The sequence below is a fragment of the Ranitomeya variabilis genome, chromosome 3 (assembly GCF_051348905.1).
Source record: "Ranitomeya variabilis isolate aRanVar5 chromosome 3, aRanVar5.hap1, whole genome shotgun sequence".
Lineage (NCBI taxonomy): Eukaryota > Metazoa > Chordata > Amphibia > Anura > Dendrobatidae > Ranitomeya > Ranitomeya variabilis.
This window is the reverse complement of record NC_135234.1, coordinates 162,687,567-162,709,435: the sequence shown is the minus strand read 5'-3', so window position 1 is coordinate 162,709,435 and position 21,869 is coordinate 162,687,567. Positions and strand designations below refer to the sequence as shown.

Genomic DNA, 21,869 nt, shown 5'->3' with positions numbered 1-21,869 from the left:
GGCACAGCGCCGGGCGGGCTCACTCCTAGGCACAGCGCCGGGCGGGCTCACTCCTAGGCACAGCGCCGGGCGGGCTCACTCCTAGGCACAGCGCCGGGCGGGCTCACTCCTAGGCACAGCGCCGGGCGGGCTCACTCCTAGGCACAGCGCTGGGCGGGCTCACTCCTAGGCACAGCGCTGGGCGGGCTCACTCCTAGGCACAGCGCTGGGCGGGCTCACTCCTAGGCACAGCGCTGGGCGGGCTCACTCCTAGGCACAGCGCTGGGCGGGCTCACTCCTAGGCACAGCGCTGGGCGGGCTCACTCCTAGGCACAGCGCTGGGCGGCCACCTCACTCTGCTCCCTGGATGCATTCTTCCATTCACTAAATGACTGGCTCAGTGCTGGCAATGGCAGCTGAGCTCAGCATCCACAAATCCCACATTTCCCATGTGATACAGGCAGTGCCCTCTGAGGACACGCTATTGGAGCACCGAGCTGCCAATCTCCCGATAAGAAAAGCCATTGGCTTGCCACCAAGACACAGGCCCCGCCCGCTGGCTCCCTATTGGACAACCTCCGTTTTACCACAGGATCTTACTACAAGTCTGTGGATTCAGGAGGAAGAAAATAGTCCATGAGGGAAGTGTCGGCTGCACTCCTAGGCAGCGCCGTTCACTGGCGGACTCGTCTCAGTGCTGACTTTCCTCCCTCAGCACCGCCGTGCACGAGCTTATGTGTGCTCGCGCTTCACGTTCACCTCAGGTCGCCCCCTATTGGAAGGCTGAGGAGAGGTGGGGAGGACGTGCTCGCTTCTCGACGTCATCTACGAAATGAACCGTCACGTGCACGCGCACGGCCCTGCCTCAGCTGAAGGGAAGAAGCAGAGCGCGCTCCCGCCCCAGGTTTGAAATGTGGGGCACGGTTACCTCTGGAACGGACACCGCCATTTAAACCGGGGGCGCGCTGCTCGTGAACGGCGGCAACTCGAGGCGCGGTCTCTGCTCAGTGTGTCTCGGCGCCGGGAGGCGCTCGGTTTCCTAGGGATGGCGGAGCTCTGGCTGAGCGGCGGCCCTGGGATGTAGAGCGGCCGCCTGCCGCGGTCCATTGATGAAAGGGGAGCGCCGGGTGTCACCTTCGTGTCGGTGTCATTGTGCAGCCATCCTCCGCTCGGGACCTATCACCTCCCCGGCTGGACCTCGTCTGTGCACTTCTGTGGAGGCTTAATTGCATCCCCCCTCAGGACCATGGCCGACGACGACGTGCTGTTTGAAGATGTGTATGAGCTGTGTGAGGTGATTGGGAAGTAAGTTGTGCCTCCGATGTGTCCGCACGATGCCCCCCGGCTGCCAGCTGTGCCCGCTGGGCCATGCCTGCTCCTGTGGGCAGGGCTGGTGCAGTGCCGGCTCACCTGAGCTGTCACTGCTGATGATGCTGCACTAGCTGCAGGTGACCATATGGCTCCATGGCAGGCGGGACCATCCTGACAAATGGGAGTCGGCACAGAGCGCGGAGTTGGGGCCTCATCCTCCTCCTGCAAGGGTCCTGAGGGCTGCCAGATGCAAGCCTTGCTGTCAGAGGGCTGTGTGCTCTCATCCTCGGGGGTGATCGCCATCATGGTGGCAGAGGCGTTCTTGAAAAGCAATTAATTTTCAAGTTATTAGAAGTAGGAGGTGATTGCACTTGCTGCACATGACTTCTATAGTCATTAATGCTCCCATGCCTCTGCTGACAATGTCAGTGTGTACATGGCGCTATGTGGTGGTATGACACTGGATGGTCTACACTTATCCGCAGAGCCCAGTAAATGTGGTAAGGACCGCCGTGTGATACCTGTACTATACACCTGTTATGGCTGTAGGCCTAATACTACTTTGGCCAAATTCTTTACCTCCCAGCCTGACCTTTCCCTCATACACTTGCATTCTGTGGTCAGCCAACTCTGCATGAGTTTTTCAGTGGGGAATATACAGCTGCTTGGCATCCACTTGCCTCTACTGGGAGCAAAAAACAAATCGGGTGTTGGAGTACAAATTCTGTTGGGCCAAATGAATGGGTGACAAACTGCAGTACTTAGCAGTGACCACTGAACAACATGCAGATCTGCCATGGTCCGCCCCATGCGTTTCTTAGTACAGCCTCTGCTGAAGCAGAGACCAGCTGATCAGGGGAGTGTGGGTGTTAGACCCCAGTTATCCTATGTGGAGATCAATGGTTCAGACAACCTCTAATAACATGGTATAAAACTTGCAATGGAACCTGTCAGCTGATTCATGGTGCTCAAACCACAGGCCACATGACTGCCTGGCTGCAGGATTGTATCCAGGTATATTCTCCTTTTAAACGCTCCAATATTTATAGCTGAAAGATCCATCCAGGGACCATAGGTGGAGAAGAGACCATTCTGCCACCGGCCCTTGCACTGATGAGTGACAAGTCACTCTTTATGTACTTGTAGTCAGACCTGTCAATCACCTGGAGCGATGCTGGGAAAAGCCAGTTGGGGGTGGTACCTGACAAGTCTTGACCTTTGTCCCCAGGTAAATCTTCAAACAATGCTAGAGTATTCCAGTGAAGAATATACCTGAATGTAATCAGGCTCTGATTTTATGCTGCCTGCTGTTTGGGTAGCATGAATCAACTGACAGGTTCCCTTTAAATATGTATGTTCTATTGATATTACTATGGGGGCGTAATGGTTACAATGTTGTACTTGAGTGGTTATGCCTTGTAATACTGTGGTGACTTTAGAGAGACAAAAGTCCACTGTTAATTATCATTATTGTATAATGTGTTCAGGAGTTTGAGAATGTTCCTGGAAATGTGAGAGATGATGTATTGATCATGGGGGCAGACTTTTATGACTTTGTGTTCCAGTTTGGCTTCTTGTATACAACTAAACATAAGCTGCTTTTCAGGCTTTGTCTTCATTTAGGTTGTAAATGGCCTCATATGTTCTGGGCACACTCACTACACTTTGTGTGCTTTGGAGATTTAGCATCATAAGCATGCAGTGGCTTATAGCGCCCATAGGCTGCCATATTAAAATAAAATTGTATATGTCTCCTGCGTAGTAAAGATTCTTTACTGGATGTTTGTGTGGTACTGCATAGTCAAAGCAGCTGTACCATACAGAATAAATGTGTACCTGTGCAACAAAGGTTGAAAATAAACTTTGGCCTTCAGCCAGGTGGATTACCATATGCACCAGGAGCTGTCCAAGCACATGCAGCAAATAATGAATGCTTGGTTGTCTGTTAGGATCCTACATTGCGCTGAAACCAAACATGCAGATGCTATGCAAGCAAAATTCCACCTAACTTTGGGGAATCATGGCCACACTGTTATGAGACAAATTTGTGACCATTGGCTACCGCTGGTGGGCAAACGTCTGTAAATTAAGCCACCCTAAGGCCTTGCTCGCACTTGTAATTTCATAGGACAAGTGAAATCTGATCAATTGGATTGCACTCTGCCCAATGTTAAACTATGGGGCAGGTCACATCTGCGATTATTTTCTGATTCGTCATGCAAAAATAATCGCGGCATGTTTCAATTGCATCCAAAATTCTGATCGCTCACACCCATATAAGTCTGTAGGTATGTGTGAAGCATCGCACTGAACTCGGATATCACCTGAATGCAGTGAGATACCCACAGATGCCGGCAATGGACGAGATGGAGAAAATAATTTTTGTCTCCTCCACACCTGTGTTCCGATTCTCTGGTAGAGGATTGGAGCACTGACGCTCGGAGCTGAGTGTCACTAGTATATCGCATCCAATGCTCTCGCATGTGACTCCGGCCTTAGTGTTTGCACAAACTTCTTGAGTTTTTGTAGCCAGAAAAAAGTGTGAGCATACACTTAAGCAATTTACAGACAGGAATTTATCGTATTTATTTTTTTATGTCCAAGTTTCTGGTGTGAGACACTCTCCATTTGGGATGTTGGAGTTTTTTTTTTTGTGTGTGTGTGTGGATTCTCTCTACAAAACGTCACTCGTGGCCTAATGAATCCTGATTTTCTTGGCATCTGCTGTGTCTGCATGATACTGTGGGTATGTGGCTGTGATTAACAATACAAACTGCTCTGTGGGCCACTATTACAACATGTGTAAATGGCACTACGGAGCAGAAGTAGAAGAAATTGCTTGGGTCTTCTGAGCAGTGCTTGATTGAACTTTAAATTGTATTAAGTACAATAAATCCCATAGCTTAAAGAAGTTGGAAAGTGTACATATAGTTTTTTCATTTCTCTTTTTTTTTTTTTTTTTTTTTTTTTATTGTATGGCCCATCCTTAGGTGGAGATGCGGCATCCAGCACCCCCACCAATTATCTGTTACCAGCAGCAGCTGGAAGTTCTCAAACGCAGGAACACAGCAGCCCTGTTATAATTGTAACTATAGTGTTTGGGTTCTGCAGATGCAAACTCTTAGGGTATGTTTCCACATTCAGTTTTGCTTCAGGCTTTGGTCAGGATTTTATGCAGGTAAAATCCTGACCAAAACTGCACCTGAGGTCACTGGCAGGTCACCTGCGGTGTACCTGCGTGTTTTGCTCATAGTAGCAACATGCTGCGTTTCGAAAAAACGCACCACGCATGCGTTTTCGCGGCAAAAACGCATGCGTTTTTTAACGCATAGTGGAGTCTGGATTTCATGAAATCCCCTCCACTATGCTGTAACATCTGGACGCTGCGTTTTTGACGCTGCGGAAAAACGCAGCGTCAAAAACGCAGCGTTTCCTGAACGTGGAAACATACCCTTATAGGGGTGCATCTACAGTACCTTGCCACAGCCACTATAGTTTTGACAGAGCTGCTGTGGAGCCTGCTGCAACAAGAAGCATTGATCAGCTGGGGAGCTAGTTGTTGCACCCCCTACTGATCAGATATTGATGGCCTATCCCTGGAAAATCACCTGGGAAGCGGCATGTTCACTGTCCTTACTGATTCCATGTAGAGAAGTTGTGGACGATTACCTCATTTATTGGCCCCATAGAATAGCGCTAATCCTTGTCCAGATCAGCCTGCACATCCACGACAAAGCTGGCCACAAAATTCCGCTCTGGGTCCCCGTGCAAACTTGTCAGATATGCCACAGCCAAATGTGATAGGTTAAATAGGGAGAGGTTCACATCTAGCTTCGAAAGGGCAATTGCAACAAATTTTTCATTCTCAAACTGGTTTTAGGTCTCCCAACGAAAACAATTCTGCCTATTAAGCATGTATGAGGCTGTCACCTTCGGGTCAGCAGACCTGCCACCAGTTCGTTATCAGTATGTACTCCTACCATGACTCATGGAACTGTGAATGTAGCATTAGTTTGACAATGTTGCCCACCCCCTCTAGAGTTTTAAAAGTGATGTTAGGAGATGCAGCTCTCCTGGAAAGCTGAAATTTATGCTTCATCTCAATAAAAATAAAGTAGTGCATTCATGTTTAAGGCTGTGTTCACACGTTGCAGATTATTCGCGTTTTTTTCGCGTTTTTTCCCTATAAAAACGCTATAAAACCGCAAATAATCTGCTTATATTATGCATCCTATCATTTTTTAATGAATTCTGCACTTTGTACACATGATGCGTTTTTTTCCGCGGTAAAAATGCATCGCGGTAAAAAACGCAGCATGTTCATTAATTTTGCGTATTTCCCACTTAAAATGCATTGGGAAGTGTCTGGAAAAAACGCGTCAAAACCGCGGCAAAAACGCACACGGTTTTCTTGCGGATTTCTTGCAAAAAATGTCCGGAATTCTCCAGAATTTTCTGCAAGAAATCCTGAACGTGTGCACATAGCCTAAAGGGACTCGGTTGTCACAGAATGCGTGTTCAAACAAAGTACGAATGGGAAGGTGAACTTATAGGGAACCTGATGGGTCCCTCATGCCTTTTTGATTAGTTGATGGTGTGTTTTGTTTACGTAGACTAGTTGTCCCACTCAGCACGTAATCGCACCACTGTGCCTGTGATAACATGGCTTGCTAGTGCCGGTGTCATCGCCAGCGGTCTGCAAATCTCACGCATGTGCTCAACTTTCTTTTCCACAGGTAATTATCCCTCTGAAACCAGGTGTGGGTTTCTCTGTTTCAGAGGTGCATGTCCGGAAGTCAAGAAAAGGGCTCATTTCCACTTGCGAGGGAAACGGACGATTTTTTATCGGATTGCACTCGGACTAATGTTATTCAATAGGTGTCTTTTCATTTGCGATTTTTTTTTTTTTTTTTTTTTTTTTTTTTTTTTTTTTTTTTTTTTTTTTTTCTCAGCCGAAATCGGACTGAGAAAAAAATCGCAGCATGCTGCGTATTGCTGCGATTCTCGGACGAGACTCGCCATTGTAAGTCAATGGGTGTGAGAGAAAAAATCGCACAGCACTCGCACCATGCGAGTTCTGTCTGATTTTTTTTTTTTTTTTTTACGCACCGGTGTCCTTTGAAAAGCCGGTAATTCAGCGCGGTGTACAGTAAAATCACGCTGACAAAATAGATATATATATAATTTTCTATCCTGTCAGCGTGATTTTACTGAGATGTGTGTGTATATATATCTCTGCGCTAGATAGCAGAAAAGCCGGTAATCCAATTGCCGGCTTTTGCTATCTCCTTCACAAACCCGACAGGATATGAGACAGGGTTTACATACAATAAACCATTTCATATCCCTTATTTTATTACATATTCCTGACTACTAATGTAAGAAGTGTCTGTGTGTAAAATTTGGGGGCTCTAGCTGTTAAAATAAAGGGTTAAATCACAGAAAAAATTGGCATGGGCTCCCGCGCAATTTTCTCTGCCAGAGTGGTAAAGCCAGTGACTGAGGGCAGATATTAATAGCCTAGGGAGGTACCATGGTTATTGGCCCCCTGGCTCAAAACAACTGCCCCCAGCCACCCCAGAAAAGGCACATCTGTAAGATGCGCCTATTCTGGCACGTGGCCACTCTTTTCCCACTCCCGTGTAGTGGTGGGATATGGGGTAATTAAAGGGTTAATGCCACCTTGCTATTGTAAGGTGACATTAAGCCTGGTTAATAATGGAGAGGCGTCAATAAGACACCCATCCATTAATCCAGTACTGGTAAATGGTTAATAAAACACACACATTAGGAATAAAGTATTTTAATGAAATAAAGACACAGGGTGTTGTAATAGTTTATTATACTCTTAATCCAATTGAAGACCCTTGTCACCTGAAACAAAGTTAAAATAAAAAACCAACAATATCCCATACCTTCCATCGTTCAGTCTTGTCCCACACTTTAAATCCATCTGAGGGGGTTAAATAATTTTACAGCCAGGAGCTCTGCTAATGCAGCTGTGCTCCTGAATGTAAAAAGTGGGGAATGAATGGGAAGCAGGGGAACGTAGCTACCTAGACTTGCAGTGCTGCGCCCCCTGCTGGCATAACCTCAGATAAACTCTAGCATGGTAATTTTTCTGAATATTTTCTCACGCTAGAGTTCATCTGAGTTTATACCAGCAGGGGGCGCAGCACCGCAAGTCTAGGTAGCTACGTTCCCCTGCTTCCCAATAATTCCCCACATTTTACAGTCAGGAGCACAGCTGCATTAGCAGGCTCCTGGTTGTAAAATTATTTAACCCCTTCAGATGGATTTACAGCGTGGGCCAAGATTGAAAGACAGAAGGTATGGGATATTGTTTTTTTATTTTAACTTTGTTTCAGGTGACAAGGGTCTTCAGTTGGATTAAGAGTATAATAAACTATTACAACACCCTGTGTCTTTATTTCATTAAAATACTTTATTCCTAATGTGTGTGTGTTTTATTAACCATTTACCAGTATTGGATTAATGGATGGGTGTCTTATTGACGCCTCTCCATTATTAACCTGGCTTAATGTCACCTTACAGTAGCAAGGTGACATTAACCCTTTATTACCCCGTATTCCACCTCTACACGGGAGTTGGAAGAGAGAGGCTAAGTGCCAGAATAGGCGCATCTTACAGATGTGCCTTTTCTGGGGTGGCTGGGGGCAGATGTTTTTAGCCAGGGGGGCCAATAACCATGGTTCATCCCTAGGCTATTAATATCTGCCCTCAGTCACTGGCTTTACCACTCTGGCGGAGAAAATTGCGCGGGAGCCCACGCCAATTTTTTCTGTGATTTAACCCTTTATTTTAACAGCTAGAGCCCCCAAATTTTACACACAGACTCTTCTTACATTAGTAGTCAGGAATATGTAATAAAATAAGGGATATGAAATGGTTTACTGTATGTAAACCATGTCTCATATCCTGTCGGGTTTGTGAAGGAGATGGCAAAAGCCGGCAATTGAATTACCGGCTTTTCTGTCTGTCACGGATATTCATTGGTCGCGGCCTCTGTCTGTCATGGAAATATTTGCTATATACTATGTGGCCTGTGCTATATACTATGTGGCCTGTGCTATATACTATGTGGCCTGTGCTATATACTATGTGGCCTGTGCTATATACTATGTGGCCTGTGCTATATACTATGTGGCCTGTGCTATATACTATGTGGCCTGTGCTATATACTATGTGGCCTGTGCTATATACTATGTGGCCTGTGCTATATACTATGTGGCCTGTGCTATATACTATGTGGCCTGTGCTATATATATACTATGTGGCCTGTGCTATATATATACTATGTGGCCTGTGCTATATACATACTATGTGGCCTGTGCTATATACATACTATGTGGCCTGTGCTATATACATACTATGTGGCCTGTGCTATATACATACTATGTGGCCTGTGCTATATACATACTATGTGGCCTGTGCTATATACATACTATGTGGCCTGTGCTATATACATACTATGTGGCCTGTGCTATATACATACTATGTGGCCTGTGCTATATACATACTATGTGGCCTGTGCTATATACATACTATGTGGCCTGTGCTATATACATACTATGTGGCCTGTGCTATATACGTACATACATACATACTCTAGAATACTTGATGCTGTAACAACTCTCCTGGCATCACGGCATGGCCTCGCATCTCTCACACCATCTTACCCACTGCTCCAGGTCATGATGTGGTTTCTGTTTCATGCCAGCTCCATGTTTTGTGTCTCTGCTCTCTGCATGCTTCATGGCTGTGTGTATAGGGGGCGGCGCCTGAACTCTCTGGTTCTTATAGGAATCAGGTGCATCTGTCTAATCTTTTCCTGACCAATTGCCAGGAGGCCTCCAGTATTTAGTGCAGCTCCACCCAGTGGTCTGGGCCTGTGCAATGTGTTAGCTCAGATTGTGTTTAGCTGCTGAGTTTGCCAGGCCTTGCTCTGAGTTACTCCCTCTCTGGAGGCTTTTCTCTGTGCTATTGCCTTGGTCTTGTTGTCCGCCCTCCAGGAGGCAGAATATCCTGGTCCCTGTGTCCTTGTCCTTGTTTCTTGTCTTGTTCCATTTCCTTGTCTGAACTTAGTCTTATCTTGGTCTCCTTGTCTGTGGCTTCCTTCCCTGCTGTCTTTCCTCGTGTTCTCAGTTTGCTTAAGGTACCTTCACACTGAACAACTTAACAACGATAACGATAGCGATCCGTGATGTTGCAGCGTCTTGGATAGCGATATCGTTGTGTTTGACACGCAGCAGCGATCAGGATCCTGCTGTGACATCGTTGGTCGGAGCTAGAAGGCCAGCACCTTATTTCGTCGCTGGATCACCCGCTGACATCGCTGAGTCGGCGTGTGTGATGCTGATTCAGCGATGTCTTCACTGGTAACCAGGGTAAACATCGGGTTACTAAGCGCAGGGCCGCGCTTAGTAACCTGATATTTACCCTGGTTACCATTGTAAATGTAAAAAAAACCAAACACTACATACTTACATTCCGGTGTCTGTCGCGTTCCCCGGCGTCCGCTTCCCTGCACTGTCAGCGCCGGCCGTAAAGCAGAGCACAGCGGTGACGTCACCGCTCTGCTTTACGGCCGGCGCTAACACAGTGCAGGGAAGCGGACGCCGGGGAACGCGACAGACACCGGAATGTAAGTATGTAGTGTTTGGGTTTTTTACATTTACACTGGTAACCAGGGTAAACATCGGGTTACTAAGCGCGGCCTTGCGCTTAGTAACCCGATGTTTACCCTGGTTACCCGGGGACTTCGGCATTGTTGGTCGCTGGAGAGCTGTCTGTGTGACAGCTCTCCAGCGACCACACAACGACGAAACAGCGACGCTGCAGCGATCGGCATCGTTGTCTATATCGCTGCAGCGTCGCTTAATGTGACGCTACCTTTACACTCCTTTACCTCTGCTCCGCACTCCTGCGGTTCTGCTCCTTTCTACTCTGCTTAGCTTCTGTAGCTGCCGTAATTACCTTGCAGCAGCTCCTCTCCACAATCCTTGTGGCTCCGCTCTGCTTTGCTGCAGAAACCTCTCGCTGCAACTCCTCTCCATATTCCTTGCGGTTCTGCTCTGCTTAGCTTTAGTTCCTACACTTTCTCTTGCTGCTCAACCATTCCTATCCGCAGCCTTGCGGTTCTCTTCCTGTGTGAACAGGCCCCAACCTGTTCCTTCATACCTCATTCCTTTCTGCTTGTTTCCTTTCCTGCACCTCCAGTGTGAACAGGTCCCTACCTGTTCCTTCATAAACCACATCAACCAGTCCTGTGTTCTCAGCCGTGCCTTCCAATCCAGTGTTCCTGCCAGTCCTGCCGTTCCTGCCATGCCTTCCAGTCCTGTGTTCCTGCCGTCCTAGCTCCTAGCCAGTCCTGTGTTTCCTGCCAGTCCTGTCTCTGCCAGCCCTGTGTTCTCTGCCGTGTCTCTGCCAGCCCTGTGTTCTCTGCCGTGTCTCTGCCAGCCCTGTGTCTCAGCCGTGCCAGCCTACTTGTCTGAGTTTCAGCCATGCTCTTCTGCCAGTCCTGCCTGATGCCCACACCTGTTCTAGTGTTCCTGTTCTCCAAGTGGGATCAGCAGCCACAGCCAGACACCACCCTGGAGTAGCACCTGGCAGCTGCCTGCTGCACAAGCCTGACCTCACCATCCAGTGAAAACCCGGGCAGCTGTCAGTCACGCCCCTTCCAGGGTAGTCTGGTTTGTGGCACAGTGGGGCCACAAACCCCCCCGAGCTCACGCCCACCAGTCAGGGCGTGAGCGTGACAGATGACAGACATACATACATACATACATACATACATACATACATACATACATACATACATACATACATACATACATACATACATACATACATACATACATACTCACTCTAGAATACTTGATGCGTTAGAATCGGGCCACCATCTAGTGTGTATATATCTACTCTATTCTAACCTGTCAGTGTGATTTTACTGTACACCGCGCTGAATTACCGGCTTTTCAAAGGACACCGGTGCGTAAAAATCGGACAGCAATACGGATGTTGCGATAAAAAATCGCATGATTTTCCTCCGTTTTTTCGGTCCGTAATTCGGACCGTATTTTTTCTCGCAAGTGGAAATTAGCCCAAAGATTAAGTATTATATGCAGTTCGTCTTAAACAAAGACCGCTAGTGCATGCGAGTGAAGAAAGATTGCTGCAAATGACCTCACACAAGTATGATTTGTGAATTTGCTAATATTCGTGGACTCAACCTAAGGCCGGTTTTACATGTCAGTGTGTACTGTACGTGTGGTGACAGTCTTAACACGTACCAGAGACACTTACATACGTAGACCCGTTCAAGTGAATGGGTCTGTGCACATGTCAGTGTTTCCACGGATCATGTGTCTGTATGACCCACACATAGACATATCTGTTTTTTACCGGCACCACGGACCTCAAAACGTCTTCACGTGCACACGAATGACACACTGGGATGTCATCTCTGTGAAGCGTCCTGGTGCTTGAGAAGCAGCGGTACAGTAAGCGCTATTCTGGGTGCTGAAGACAGTTGTCGTCATTCTCTCCTGTTCTACCAGCAATCAGCGCAAGCAGGGGAGAATGTTATATTCAAGAGATAGCAGGCGGTGGCCGATGGGACTATTACTCCCATCAGCCTACACCTGCTGCCACTAATAACAGTGACAGCAGCAGAAGCTGACGGGCGTATTCATCACCCACTGCCTGCGCTATAAAAAAAAAAATTAAAAATCTGACGTGGGTTCCCCTGTATTTTCTATAACCAGCCAGGTAAAACTCACAGCTGGGACTGCAATCCTCAGCTGTCAGCTTCAGCAAGGCTGGTTATCAAGAATAGAGGGGTCCCAAGCTGTTTTTTAAATATTTAAATTAAAAAAAACTTAAATAACCGGTGTGGGCTCCCACCCCCATTTTTTTTGACAACCAGCTTTGCTAAAGTTGATAGCTAGGGCCTGGGGGCCGTTATTTTCAGGCTGGTAAGGGGCCATGGATACCTAAAAACTATTTTATTTCAACCATTAAGTTATTAAAGACAAATTCCACAATTGCCTGCAGGCTGCAGATCCAGTATACGGATTGAATTAAATGATATACAAAAACCCTAAATGGCCCTACCGGACCCTAACTGTGCCCTTCTGACAGCGGAGGTTGGCACCCTAACTTGTTCACAGTATGGCGCCCTCGCTCGCCATCGGCTCACCCTGGATGCAAACTAGCAATCCCTAGTTAAGTGTTGTGTGCAACCAGTCGTATAAATATCCTAAAATAGGAAGAATAATAGTGCCGTGGTGATCAGAAAGAGACAAGGGGGTGTGTAACAAAATCAGTGAACCCAAGGAGGGTATGTCCTTACAGATTATGGTATATACAATAATCAGCCTTCTCCTCCTCAGGAGCCCAATCAAATACAAAAAAAAAATTGGAATGCCCAAACATTTTAATACAAGAATTATTGGGTAGAGGTCGGGGAGAAAGCCTGCACTGGCTCACCCTCCACTCTCCCGAATTGATTGTCCCTACCTTGCCCCAGAGGTTGACACACTAAGTTATTGCACAAAGTGGCGCCCCTGTTCAACGTCGGCTGACCCTCACTTACCCTTCACACTTTTAACTCTCCAGAACAGTAGATAGAAAATACCGTATTTTTCGGACTATAAGACGCACCGTACTATAAGACGCACCCTAAATTTGGGGTGAAAATTTCAGCAAAAAATATTTTTTATAAGATGGGGGTCCATCTTATTGTCCGAATTTAAGATATCTTACCTGAGGGCAGGCGGTGGCAGGGCAGGCGGTGGCAGAGCAGGGTCACAGGAGGCATGGTGTCAGCAGAGGTGCGGTGATGCTGAGGCGTGGTGGGCGGTATGGCGTGCACATGAGCAGGGTCCCTTCCTGCATAGGTGGGCGACGCCATGGCCTGGTGGGCGACGCCATGGCCTAGTGTCCATGGGGGGTTGCGTCAGTGCTGTGGCGGTGGCAGATGTGCGGTTACTTCCACAGGTGAAGTGACGCCGCGCCAGTTTCTCGGTGGCCATCTAACTGCGGCCGCGCGTGCGCAGATTGAGTACTCTGCTTCCCAGGGCTTCAGGAAAATGGCTGCGCGTGCGATGGAGATCGTGGCGGCCATTTTCCTGAAGCCGAGATCTCAATCTGCGAACTCTGCTTCAGGAAAATGGCCGCCGCGATCTCTATCTGCGCACGTGCGGCCTCCCTCGGCCATTTTCCTGAAGCCCCAGGAAGCAGAAAACTCAATCTGCGCACGCGCTGCCTCAGGAAGATGGCCGCCTCCACCGAGAAAGCCGTGACTCGCCCAACTCTGCTGCTCGCCTTGGATACCGGGCTGCGGCGTCACCTCACCTGTGGAAGGGACCCTGCTCACACCATACCGCTCACCGCGCCTCATCATCCCCGCACCTCTGCTGCTCCCACACTGCCGGTAAGCCTGTATTCCAACTATAAGACGCACCCCCCATTTTCCTCACAATTTTTTTTTGGGGAAAAAGTGCATCTTATAGTTGGAAAAATACGGTAATAGGAAAAACAAGTATGGCACCTCACTGTAACCCTTGAGCACACCAGTTTGACTGTAAGATCTGGGCTTAATGATTGTCTGTAACACCCATGTTTAGAAGCTCCTTGCTTGCTTGTTTTCTCCTATTACTTTTTATCTACTGTTCTGGAGAGTTAAAAGGGTGAGTGTGAAGGGTAAGTGAGGGTGAGCCGACATTGAGCGGGGGTGCCACTTTGTGCAATAACTTAGGATGCCAACCTCTGCGGCAAAGTAAGGACAATCAGTTAGGGAGATTGGAGGGTGAGCCAGTGCAGGCTTTCTTACGACCTCTACCCTATAATTCTTGTATTAAATGTTTCTGGGGTTGATTTCACCCATCACATCAAGCCCATTGCTTAGTAATGGAGAGGTATCTTACTAATCTTATAGTTACATGGTAAAGACACGGCTAGAATAAAATCTTTATTAGAAATAAAATAAAACACACTTTTCCATTTTTATTTAAAAATAAGTTATACTCACCTAATGCCTAATTCCACTGAATCCCTCGTCTCCTGTAATAAAACAACTATATCCCTCACCTGTCTGTAGTTCTGTCCCATGCCATAATTCATGTTTGGGGGGGGGGGGATAAATAGTTTGCAACCTGGATGGTGCCAGAGGCAACCGTCCAGGCTCAGAACCACTGGTGAATGAGCTGCCCGCAGCATCATTGATTAGTGGTGACATCACTGTGGGTACTACCGATCAGTGAGGCTGTGTTCCCAGCCAGGCTGAACTGCGGGGATCTTGGCACCGTGGGAAAAAGTCAGTTATGAGCAGGGCCGGACTGGCCATAGGGCACTTCTGGCAAATGCCAGAAGGGCCGGTGCCAGTGGTGGGCCGCTCAATCCGCCGCCCCCGCCGTCGCATTCAACTATACCGGCGTATAGACGCCGGTACAGTTGAATGCAATGATGGAGGAGAGAGCGTCTACAGACGCTCCTCTCCCATCATTCCCCGCTCTGCCTCTGACACTGCGGGTGCGCGATGATGTCATATCATCGCGCACCTGCTGTGTCCCGGGCAGACTGCAGCTGTGCTGAGACAGGAGCAGGAACCAGGAAGCAACGCTGGGCACGAGGAGAGGTGAGGAGAGTTTTTTTTTTTTCTGGACTGTGGGGCCATTCTCGGAGGAGGTGAGGGGAGGAAGAGAAGAGATGTGGGCTGTATATAGTTCTCTGTGGGCTGTGCTCTGTGCTGTATACTGCTGTGGGCTGTATATAGTTCTCTGTGGGCTGTGCTCTGTGCTGTATACTGCTGTGGGCTGTATATAGTTCTCTGTGGGCTGTGCTCTGTGCTGTATACTGCTGTGGGCTGTATATAGTTCTCTGTGGGCTGTGCTCTGTGCTGTATACTACTGTGGGCTGTATATAGTTCTCTGTGGGCTGTGCTCTGTGCTGTATACTACTGTGGGCTGTATATAGTTCTCTGTGGGCTGTGCTCTGTGCTGTATACTGCTGTGGGCTGTATATAGCTCTCTGTGGGCTGTGCTTTGTGCTGTATACTACTGTGTGCTCTGTGCTATATATAGTTCTCTGTGGGCTGTGCTCTGTGCTGTATACTGCTGTGGGCTGTATATAGTTCTCTGTGGGCTGTGCTCTGTGCTGTATACTACTGTGGGCTGTATATAGTTCTCTGTGGGCTGTGCTCTGTGCTGTATACTGCTGTGGGCTGTATATAGTACTGTGGGCTGTGCTCTGTGCTGTATACTGCTGTGGGCTGTATATAGTTCTCTGTGGGCTGTGCTCTGTGCTGTATACTACTGTGGGCTGTATATAGCTCTCTGTGGGCTGTGCTCTGTGCTGTATACTACTGTGTGCTCTGTACTATATATAGTTCTCTGTGGGCTGTGCTCTGTGCTGTATACTGCTGTGGGCTGTATATAGTTCTCTGTGGGCTGTGCTCTGTGCTGTATACTGCTGTGGGCTGTATATAGCTCTCTGTGGGCTGTGCTCTGTGCTGTATACTACTGTGTGCTCTGTGCTATATATAGTTCTCTGTGGGCTGTGCTCTGTGCTGTATACTGCTGTGGGCTGTATATAGTTCTCTGTGGGCTGTGCTCTGTGCTGTATACTGCTGTGGGCTGTATATAGTTCTCTGTGGGCTGTGCTCTGTGCTGTATACTACTGTGGGCTGTATATAGTTCTCTGTGGGCTGTGCTCTGTGCTGTATGCTGCTGTGGGCTGTATATAGCTCTCTGTGGGCTGTGCTCTGTGCTGTATACTACTGTGTGCTCTGCTATATATAGTTCTCTGTGGGCTGTATATAGTTCTCTGTGGGCTGTGCTCTGTGCTGTATACTGCTGTGGGCTGTATATAGCTCTCTGTGGGCTGTGCTCTGTGCTGTATACTACTGTGTGCTCTGTGCTATATATAGTTCTCTGTGGGCTGTGCTCTGTGCTGTACACTGCTGTGGGCTGTATATAGTTCTCTGTGGGCTGTGCTGTATACTACTGTGGGCTGTATATAGCTCTCTGTGGGCTGTGCTCTGTGCTGTATACTACTGTGGGCTGTATATAGTTATCTGTGGGCTGTGCTGTATGCTACTGTGGGCTGTATATAGTTCTCTGTGGGCTGTGCTCTGTGCTGTATATAGTTCTCTGTGGGCTGTGCTCTGTGCTGTATACTACTGTGGGCTGTATATAGTTCTCTGTGGGCTGTGCTCTGTGCTGTATACTACTGTGTGCTGTATATAGTTCTCTGTGGGCTGTGCTGTATATAGTACTCTGTGGGCTGTGCTGTATATAGTACTCTGTGGGCTGTGCTGTATATAGTACTCTGTGGGCTGTGCTGTATATAGTACTCTGTGGGCTGTGCTGTATATAGTACTCTGTGGGCTGTGCTGTATATAGTACTCTGTGGGCTGTGCTGTATATAGTACTCTGTGGGCTGTGCTGTGTATAGTACTCTGTGGGCTGTGCTGTGTATAGTACTCTGTGGGCTGTGCTGTATATAGTACTCTGTGGGCTGTGCTGTATATAGTACTCTCTGGGCTGTGCTGTATATAGTACTCTCTGGGCTGTGCTGTATATAGTACTCTCTGGGCTGTGCTTTATATAGTACTCTGGGCTGTGCTTTATATAGTACTCTGGGCTGTGCTTTATATAGTTCTCTGTGGGCTGTGCTGTATATAGTTCTCTGTGGGCTGTGCTGTATATAGTTCTCTGTGGGCTGTGCTGTATATAGTTCTCTGTGGGCTGTGCTGTATATAGTTCTCTGTGGGCTGTGCTGTATATATTACTTTGTGGGCTGTGCTGTATATATTACTTTGTGGGCTGTGCTGCATATATTACTCTGTGGGCTGTGCTGTATACTACTGTGTGGACTGTGCTGTATACTTCTACGTGGGCTGTGCTGTATACTACTGTGTGGTCTGTGCTGAATACTGCTGTGTGGGCTGTGTTATCTACTACGCGAGCTGTGCTATAGTATGCAGGCTGTGCTGTATACTATGCGGTTTGTGCTATATAATATGCGGGCTTTGCTATACACTATGGGGAGTATATTATATTCTATGGGGGAGGCCATGTTATGTACTATGTGGCTGTGTTATATAATATTGTGGGGGTATATTATATTCTATGGGGAGGGTGCGGTATATACTATGGGGGGCTGCATTATATTCTATGGGGGGCTACATTATATATTATGGGGAGGTGGGCTGTATTATATTCTATGGGGGTTACATACTCTGGGGTGGCTGCATTATACTCTGTGGGGTGGCTGCATTATACTCTGGGGTGGCTGCATTATACTCTGGGGTGGCTGCATTATACTCTGGGGTGGCTGCATTATACTATATGTGGGCTGCATTATACTGTATCGAGGACTATGGGGAATACGTTATACTATATGAAGAACTATGGGTGCATTATACTATGGGAAGTGAATTGTACTACATGGATGACTGTGGCGGTGCATTATACTATATGGAGCACTATGAGGATTGTATTATGCTATATGGAGGACTATGAGGAGTGTATTATACTATGTGGAGGACTGAGCAGTGTATTTTAATATATGGAGGACTATAGGGAGTGTATTATACTATATGGAGGACTATGGAGCACATTATAATATATGGAGGACTATGGGGTGTATTTTACTAAACAAGTAAAATGCTGCATATTCGGATTGTTTTTGCTGGAACAAAAAGCCTTGTTGTCAGCAGCACATTGCCAGTGTAAACTGTAGATGTGCTGCTGAAAACATGATACTGTATGGTGATCTATTAGTGATCGTTCTGTCTCATCATTATTCCTCAGCTGGTGGAAAGAGGCCGGGAAACAAGCGTTGAACAACTTCAGTATTGTCGATCAAACTCGTTTAGCGGCCTGAACTCAGCGCACGTAAATACAACAGAAAGGCTTCTGTGTGATGTGCAATATGTTAGCATTTGGGGACCCATTTTAAACTTTGCCTAGGGCCCCACTTTGCCTAAAACCGGCCCTGCCTACAAGTGTACAAAGATATTATACAGTCACCATGTGACAAGTGGGCCTGTGTAACTTCAAATGCCAGGGCTGAATTTTAGTCCCAGTCCGGCCCTGGTTATGAGGTAACTGCAGTAAAAGCTGTGACTTCATCACAGATCAAGGTGAGAAATTCTCATTATGATTTTGCTGTGAGCTCACTAAAGTACACATATTTGATATTCTACGGGATACCAGCTTAGGGGAATACGGCCCTGGCTGAAAGAATGACAGTGGAGCAGATCTGTAATCCCTGAACCCATGTATGTTTTGGAAAGCCAGGGTTTGGACCCACTGGTCACCTGAGCCCCAGTGATATGTTTGAGAAAGGTAGGATTGGGACCCAGCATCACCTGGCTCCATGGAGATGTTCGGAGAAGCAAGGTTGTGACCCTGTGGATACCTGACCTTGTACCTCAATGGGCTGTCCGCTTCCTAAGCTTGTCGTTGCCTCCTGTCTGTGTGTACAACAGGTGGAGGTAGTCGGCCTTGGAAGTTGCAGCTGCTTTAATCTGAGTAAGCGAGAGGGTGAGACGCTGTAATTTTGCAGGATCTTGGGTATTTTACTGTTCTATGTGTTACTGTCTGTTTGTGGTTCAATAAAGTAGTGCCACACTGTTTTACCCTCACCTTGTGTTGTCTGAGTAGTATTATACCCAAGATAAAAGAAGAGCGAACATTCAGTGGGATGATCTCTGGTCCATGTGGTCTCGAGCCAGTAGACTGGCGTACCCACTGACCACTGGGTCCCATAAATATAATTTATGCCTATATTTTTCTCACTTCACAAACTTACACTATTTAGTGCTGATGCATCATACACTGATTAGATGACAGAAATATTTAAACATAGGTTGTAATGTAACAATAGTTAAAAAGCCAGGGGGAGGAATATTTTCGCAAGCCACTGTAATTAGTATGTTCACATCTATTGCAGTACATTCCCTAGTAGTTATTACATCAAATGGAGTATAGGATGCACACTTGCTTAGTAATGTGTAGCCCTCCCTTTGGGCAGGTTTTTGCTATGTAATGAGGATCGCATGAGGTTGGAGCTGACACTGAATGCGTAGATGTCACTTATTAGGCTCTGTATTGTTGTTGTTTCCATACAGTGAATATTTTATCATCATGACATTATCACTGCAGACTAGCTCCCTCATGCCAAGTGGTCTGACCACGCCCCCTCCTCTAAGCAGCTCATTGACAATAGATATTGTACATAGAAAGCTGTCCTGTGGACAGGGTTTGCTTTCAGAACCCTGCTATATTTAACCCCTTACTGACATTGGTCGTAATAGTATGCCGATTTCAGTATCCCTGCCTTTGATGTGGGCTCCGGCGGTGAGCCCACATCAAAGCCGGGACATGTCAGCTGTTTTGAACAGCTGACATGCGTCCGCAATAGCCACAGGCAGAATCGTGATCCGCCCATGGCTATTAACTAGTGAAATGCCGCTGTCAAATGCTTACAGCGGCATTTAAATGGCATTTCCGGCAATCGTGTCAGAAATGCGCACACCGGTGACCTGCGTCACGTGATTGTGGGTCACCGGTGTATTGGCATGACAACCAGAGGTCTCCTTGAGGCCGCTATGGTTGTTGATGCTGGATTGCTGTGAGCGCCACCCTGTGGTCGGCGCTCATAGCAAGTGTGCAAATCTACTACCTAGAGGCAATCGGAGCATTGCTTCTATGTAGCAGAGCCGATCAAGCTATGGCAGCTTCTAGCCTCCCATGGCGACTGTTGAAGCATGGCAAAAGTAAAAAGAAAATGTTATTAAAAATATATATTTCTCAAAAAAAAATAGAGAACACTTAGGCCAGCGTCACACTGGCGAGTTTTACGGACGTATGAGCGCAGAAAATACATCCGTAAAATACGCATAACACACGGCACAATGATTCCCTATGTCCCAGCTCCTATCAGCCGTATTTTACTGATCCGTATTATACGGTCCTCTATGGCCGTACAAAATCGCAGCATGCTGCGTTTGTCAGCGTATTGCGCAAGTAAATCGCCAATGAAAGTCTATGGGGGCGACAAAAATACGGATTCCACACGGACCAGCAGTGTGACTTGCGAGAAATACGCAGCGGTGTTAGTGAAAAGTCGGTAATTCAATTGCCGGCTTTTCATTTCTCCTGCCTAAACCCGACATGATATGAGACATGGTTTACATACAGTAAACCATCTCATATCCCCTTTTTTTTGCATATTCCACACTACTAATGTTAGTAGTGTGTATGTGCAAAATTTGGGCGCTGTATCTGCGAAAATAAAGGGTTAAATGGCGGAAAAAATTGGCGTGAGCTCCCGCGCAATTTTCTCCGCCAGAGTGGTAAAGCCAGTGACTGACGGCAGATATTAATAGCCAGGAGAGGGTCCATGGTTATTGGACCCCCTGGCTACAAACATCTGCCCCCAGCCACCCCAGAAAAGGCACATCTGGAAGATGCGCCTATTCTGGCACTTGGCCACTCTCTTCCCACTCCCGTGTAGCGGTGGGATATGGGGTAATGAAGGGTTAATGCCACCTTGCTAATGTAAGGTGACATTAAGCCAGATTAATAATGGAGAGGCGTTAATTATGACACCTATCCATTATTAATCCAATTGTCTGAAAGGGTTAAAAAACACACACACGTTATTAAAAAGTATTTTAATGAAATAAACAAACGGTGTTTTAGTATTTTATTGCGCTCTCAATCCATCCGGAACACCCTCGCTTGGCAAAATAATAAACCAACAATATACATACCTTCGGATGAACTCTCAGGTCCCACGAAGTAAATCCATCTGAAGGGGTTAAATAATTTTACAGGCAGGAGCTGCGCTAATGCACTCGCTCGTGTCTGTAATCCCCGGGTGATGAAAGGAAAACTGGGTGATCTGTACTTACATTGAGTTGCGGTGAGGCGCCCTCTGGTGGATGTTCTCATGAACTGGAGCCTTGGAAAAGTTCCCACGCTCGAGTTCATATGAGTTCATCCACCAGAGGGCGCTTCACCGCAACTCAATGTAAGTGCAGATCACCCAGTTTTCCTTTCATCACCCGGGGATTACAGACACGACCGAGTGCATTAGCGCAGCTCCTGTATTTGGCTATTTCCATATGGGATCAGTGTTATCTGACAGTGCACTTAGCTTGTTACCTATATTTAAATGCCCATCTATTATTTGCTCCAACAATTTTGTGCATCTTGATTCCCATGCCTGTCATTGTTCTTGTGGGTATGTGGTTTGACACGGCGCGCCATTGCCTTTATCTATTGTACTTATTACTACTTTTTTATGTGATCAATAATTGCTTTTTTTTTTTTTTTATTATACTCCGGAGGCTGTACTCCAAGTCTCTTGTAGAATACACGTTGTGGTGGAGTGTCTAATATTTGTTTAATTTTGGTCCACTATTTACATAGTTATGAGATACCTTTGTATCACTATATTGTATTCAGTTTGGATGATGTTGATGGCAAAATTAACATGTTGCAGCTGGTAAACCTGCACTGCTGACGAGTTAAAATAAGTAC

General features: G+C 47.0%; 1 protein-coding gene across 9 annotated transcripts in view; it reads left to right on the top strand.

Annotated features, from left to right (window-relative positions):
* The first annotated feature begins 559 nt into the window (after positions 1–559).
* CASK (calcium/calmodulin dependent serine protein kinase) overlaps positions 560–21,869 on the top strand; it is a 319,197-nt gene continuing 297,887 nt past the window's right edge. For 2 of the 9 annotated variants that reach the window (XM_077294807.1, XM_077294803.1), the window contains exon 1: positions 830–1,284. In XM_077294807.1, coding sequence (XP_077150922.1) covers positions 1,226–1,284 — 59 coding nt within the window. In that variant the 5' untranslated portion in view covers positions 830–1,225. Of the gene's footprint in view, positions 1,285–21,869 lie in introns of all 9 variants that reach the window. The other 7 variants (XM_077294808.1, XM_077294802.1, XM_077294810.1 and 4 more) reach the window with 5 other exon arrangements.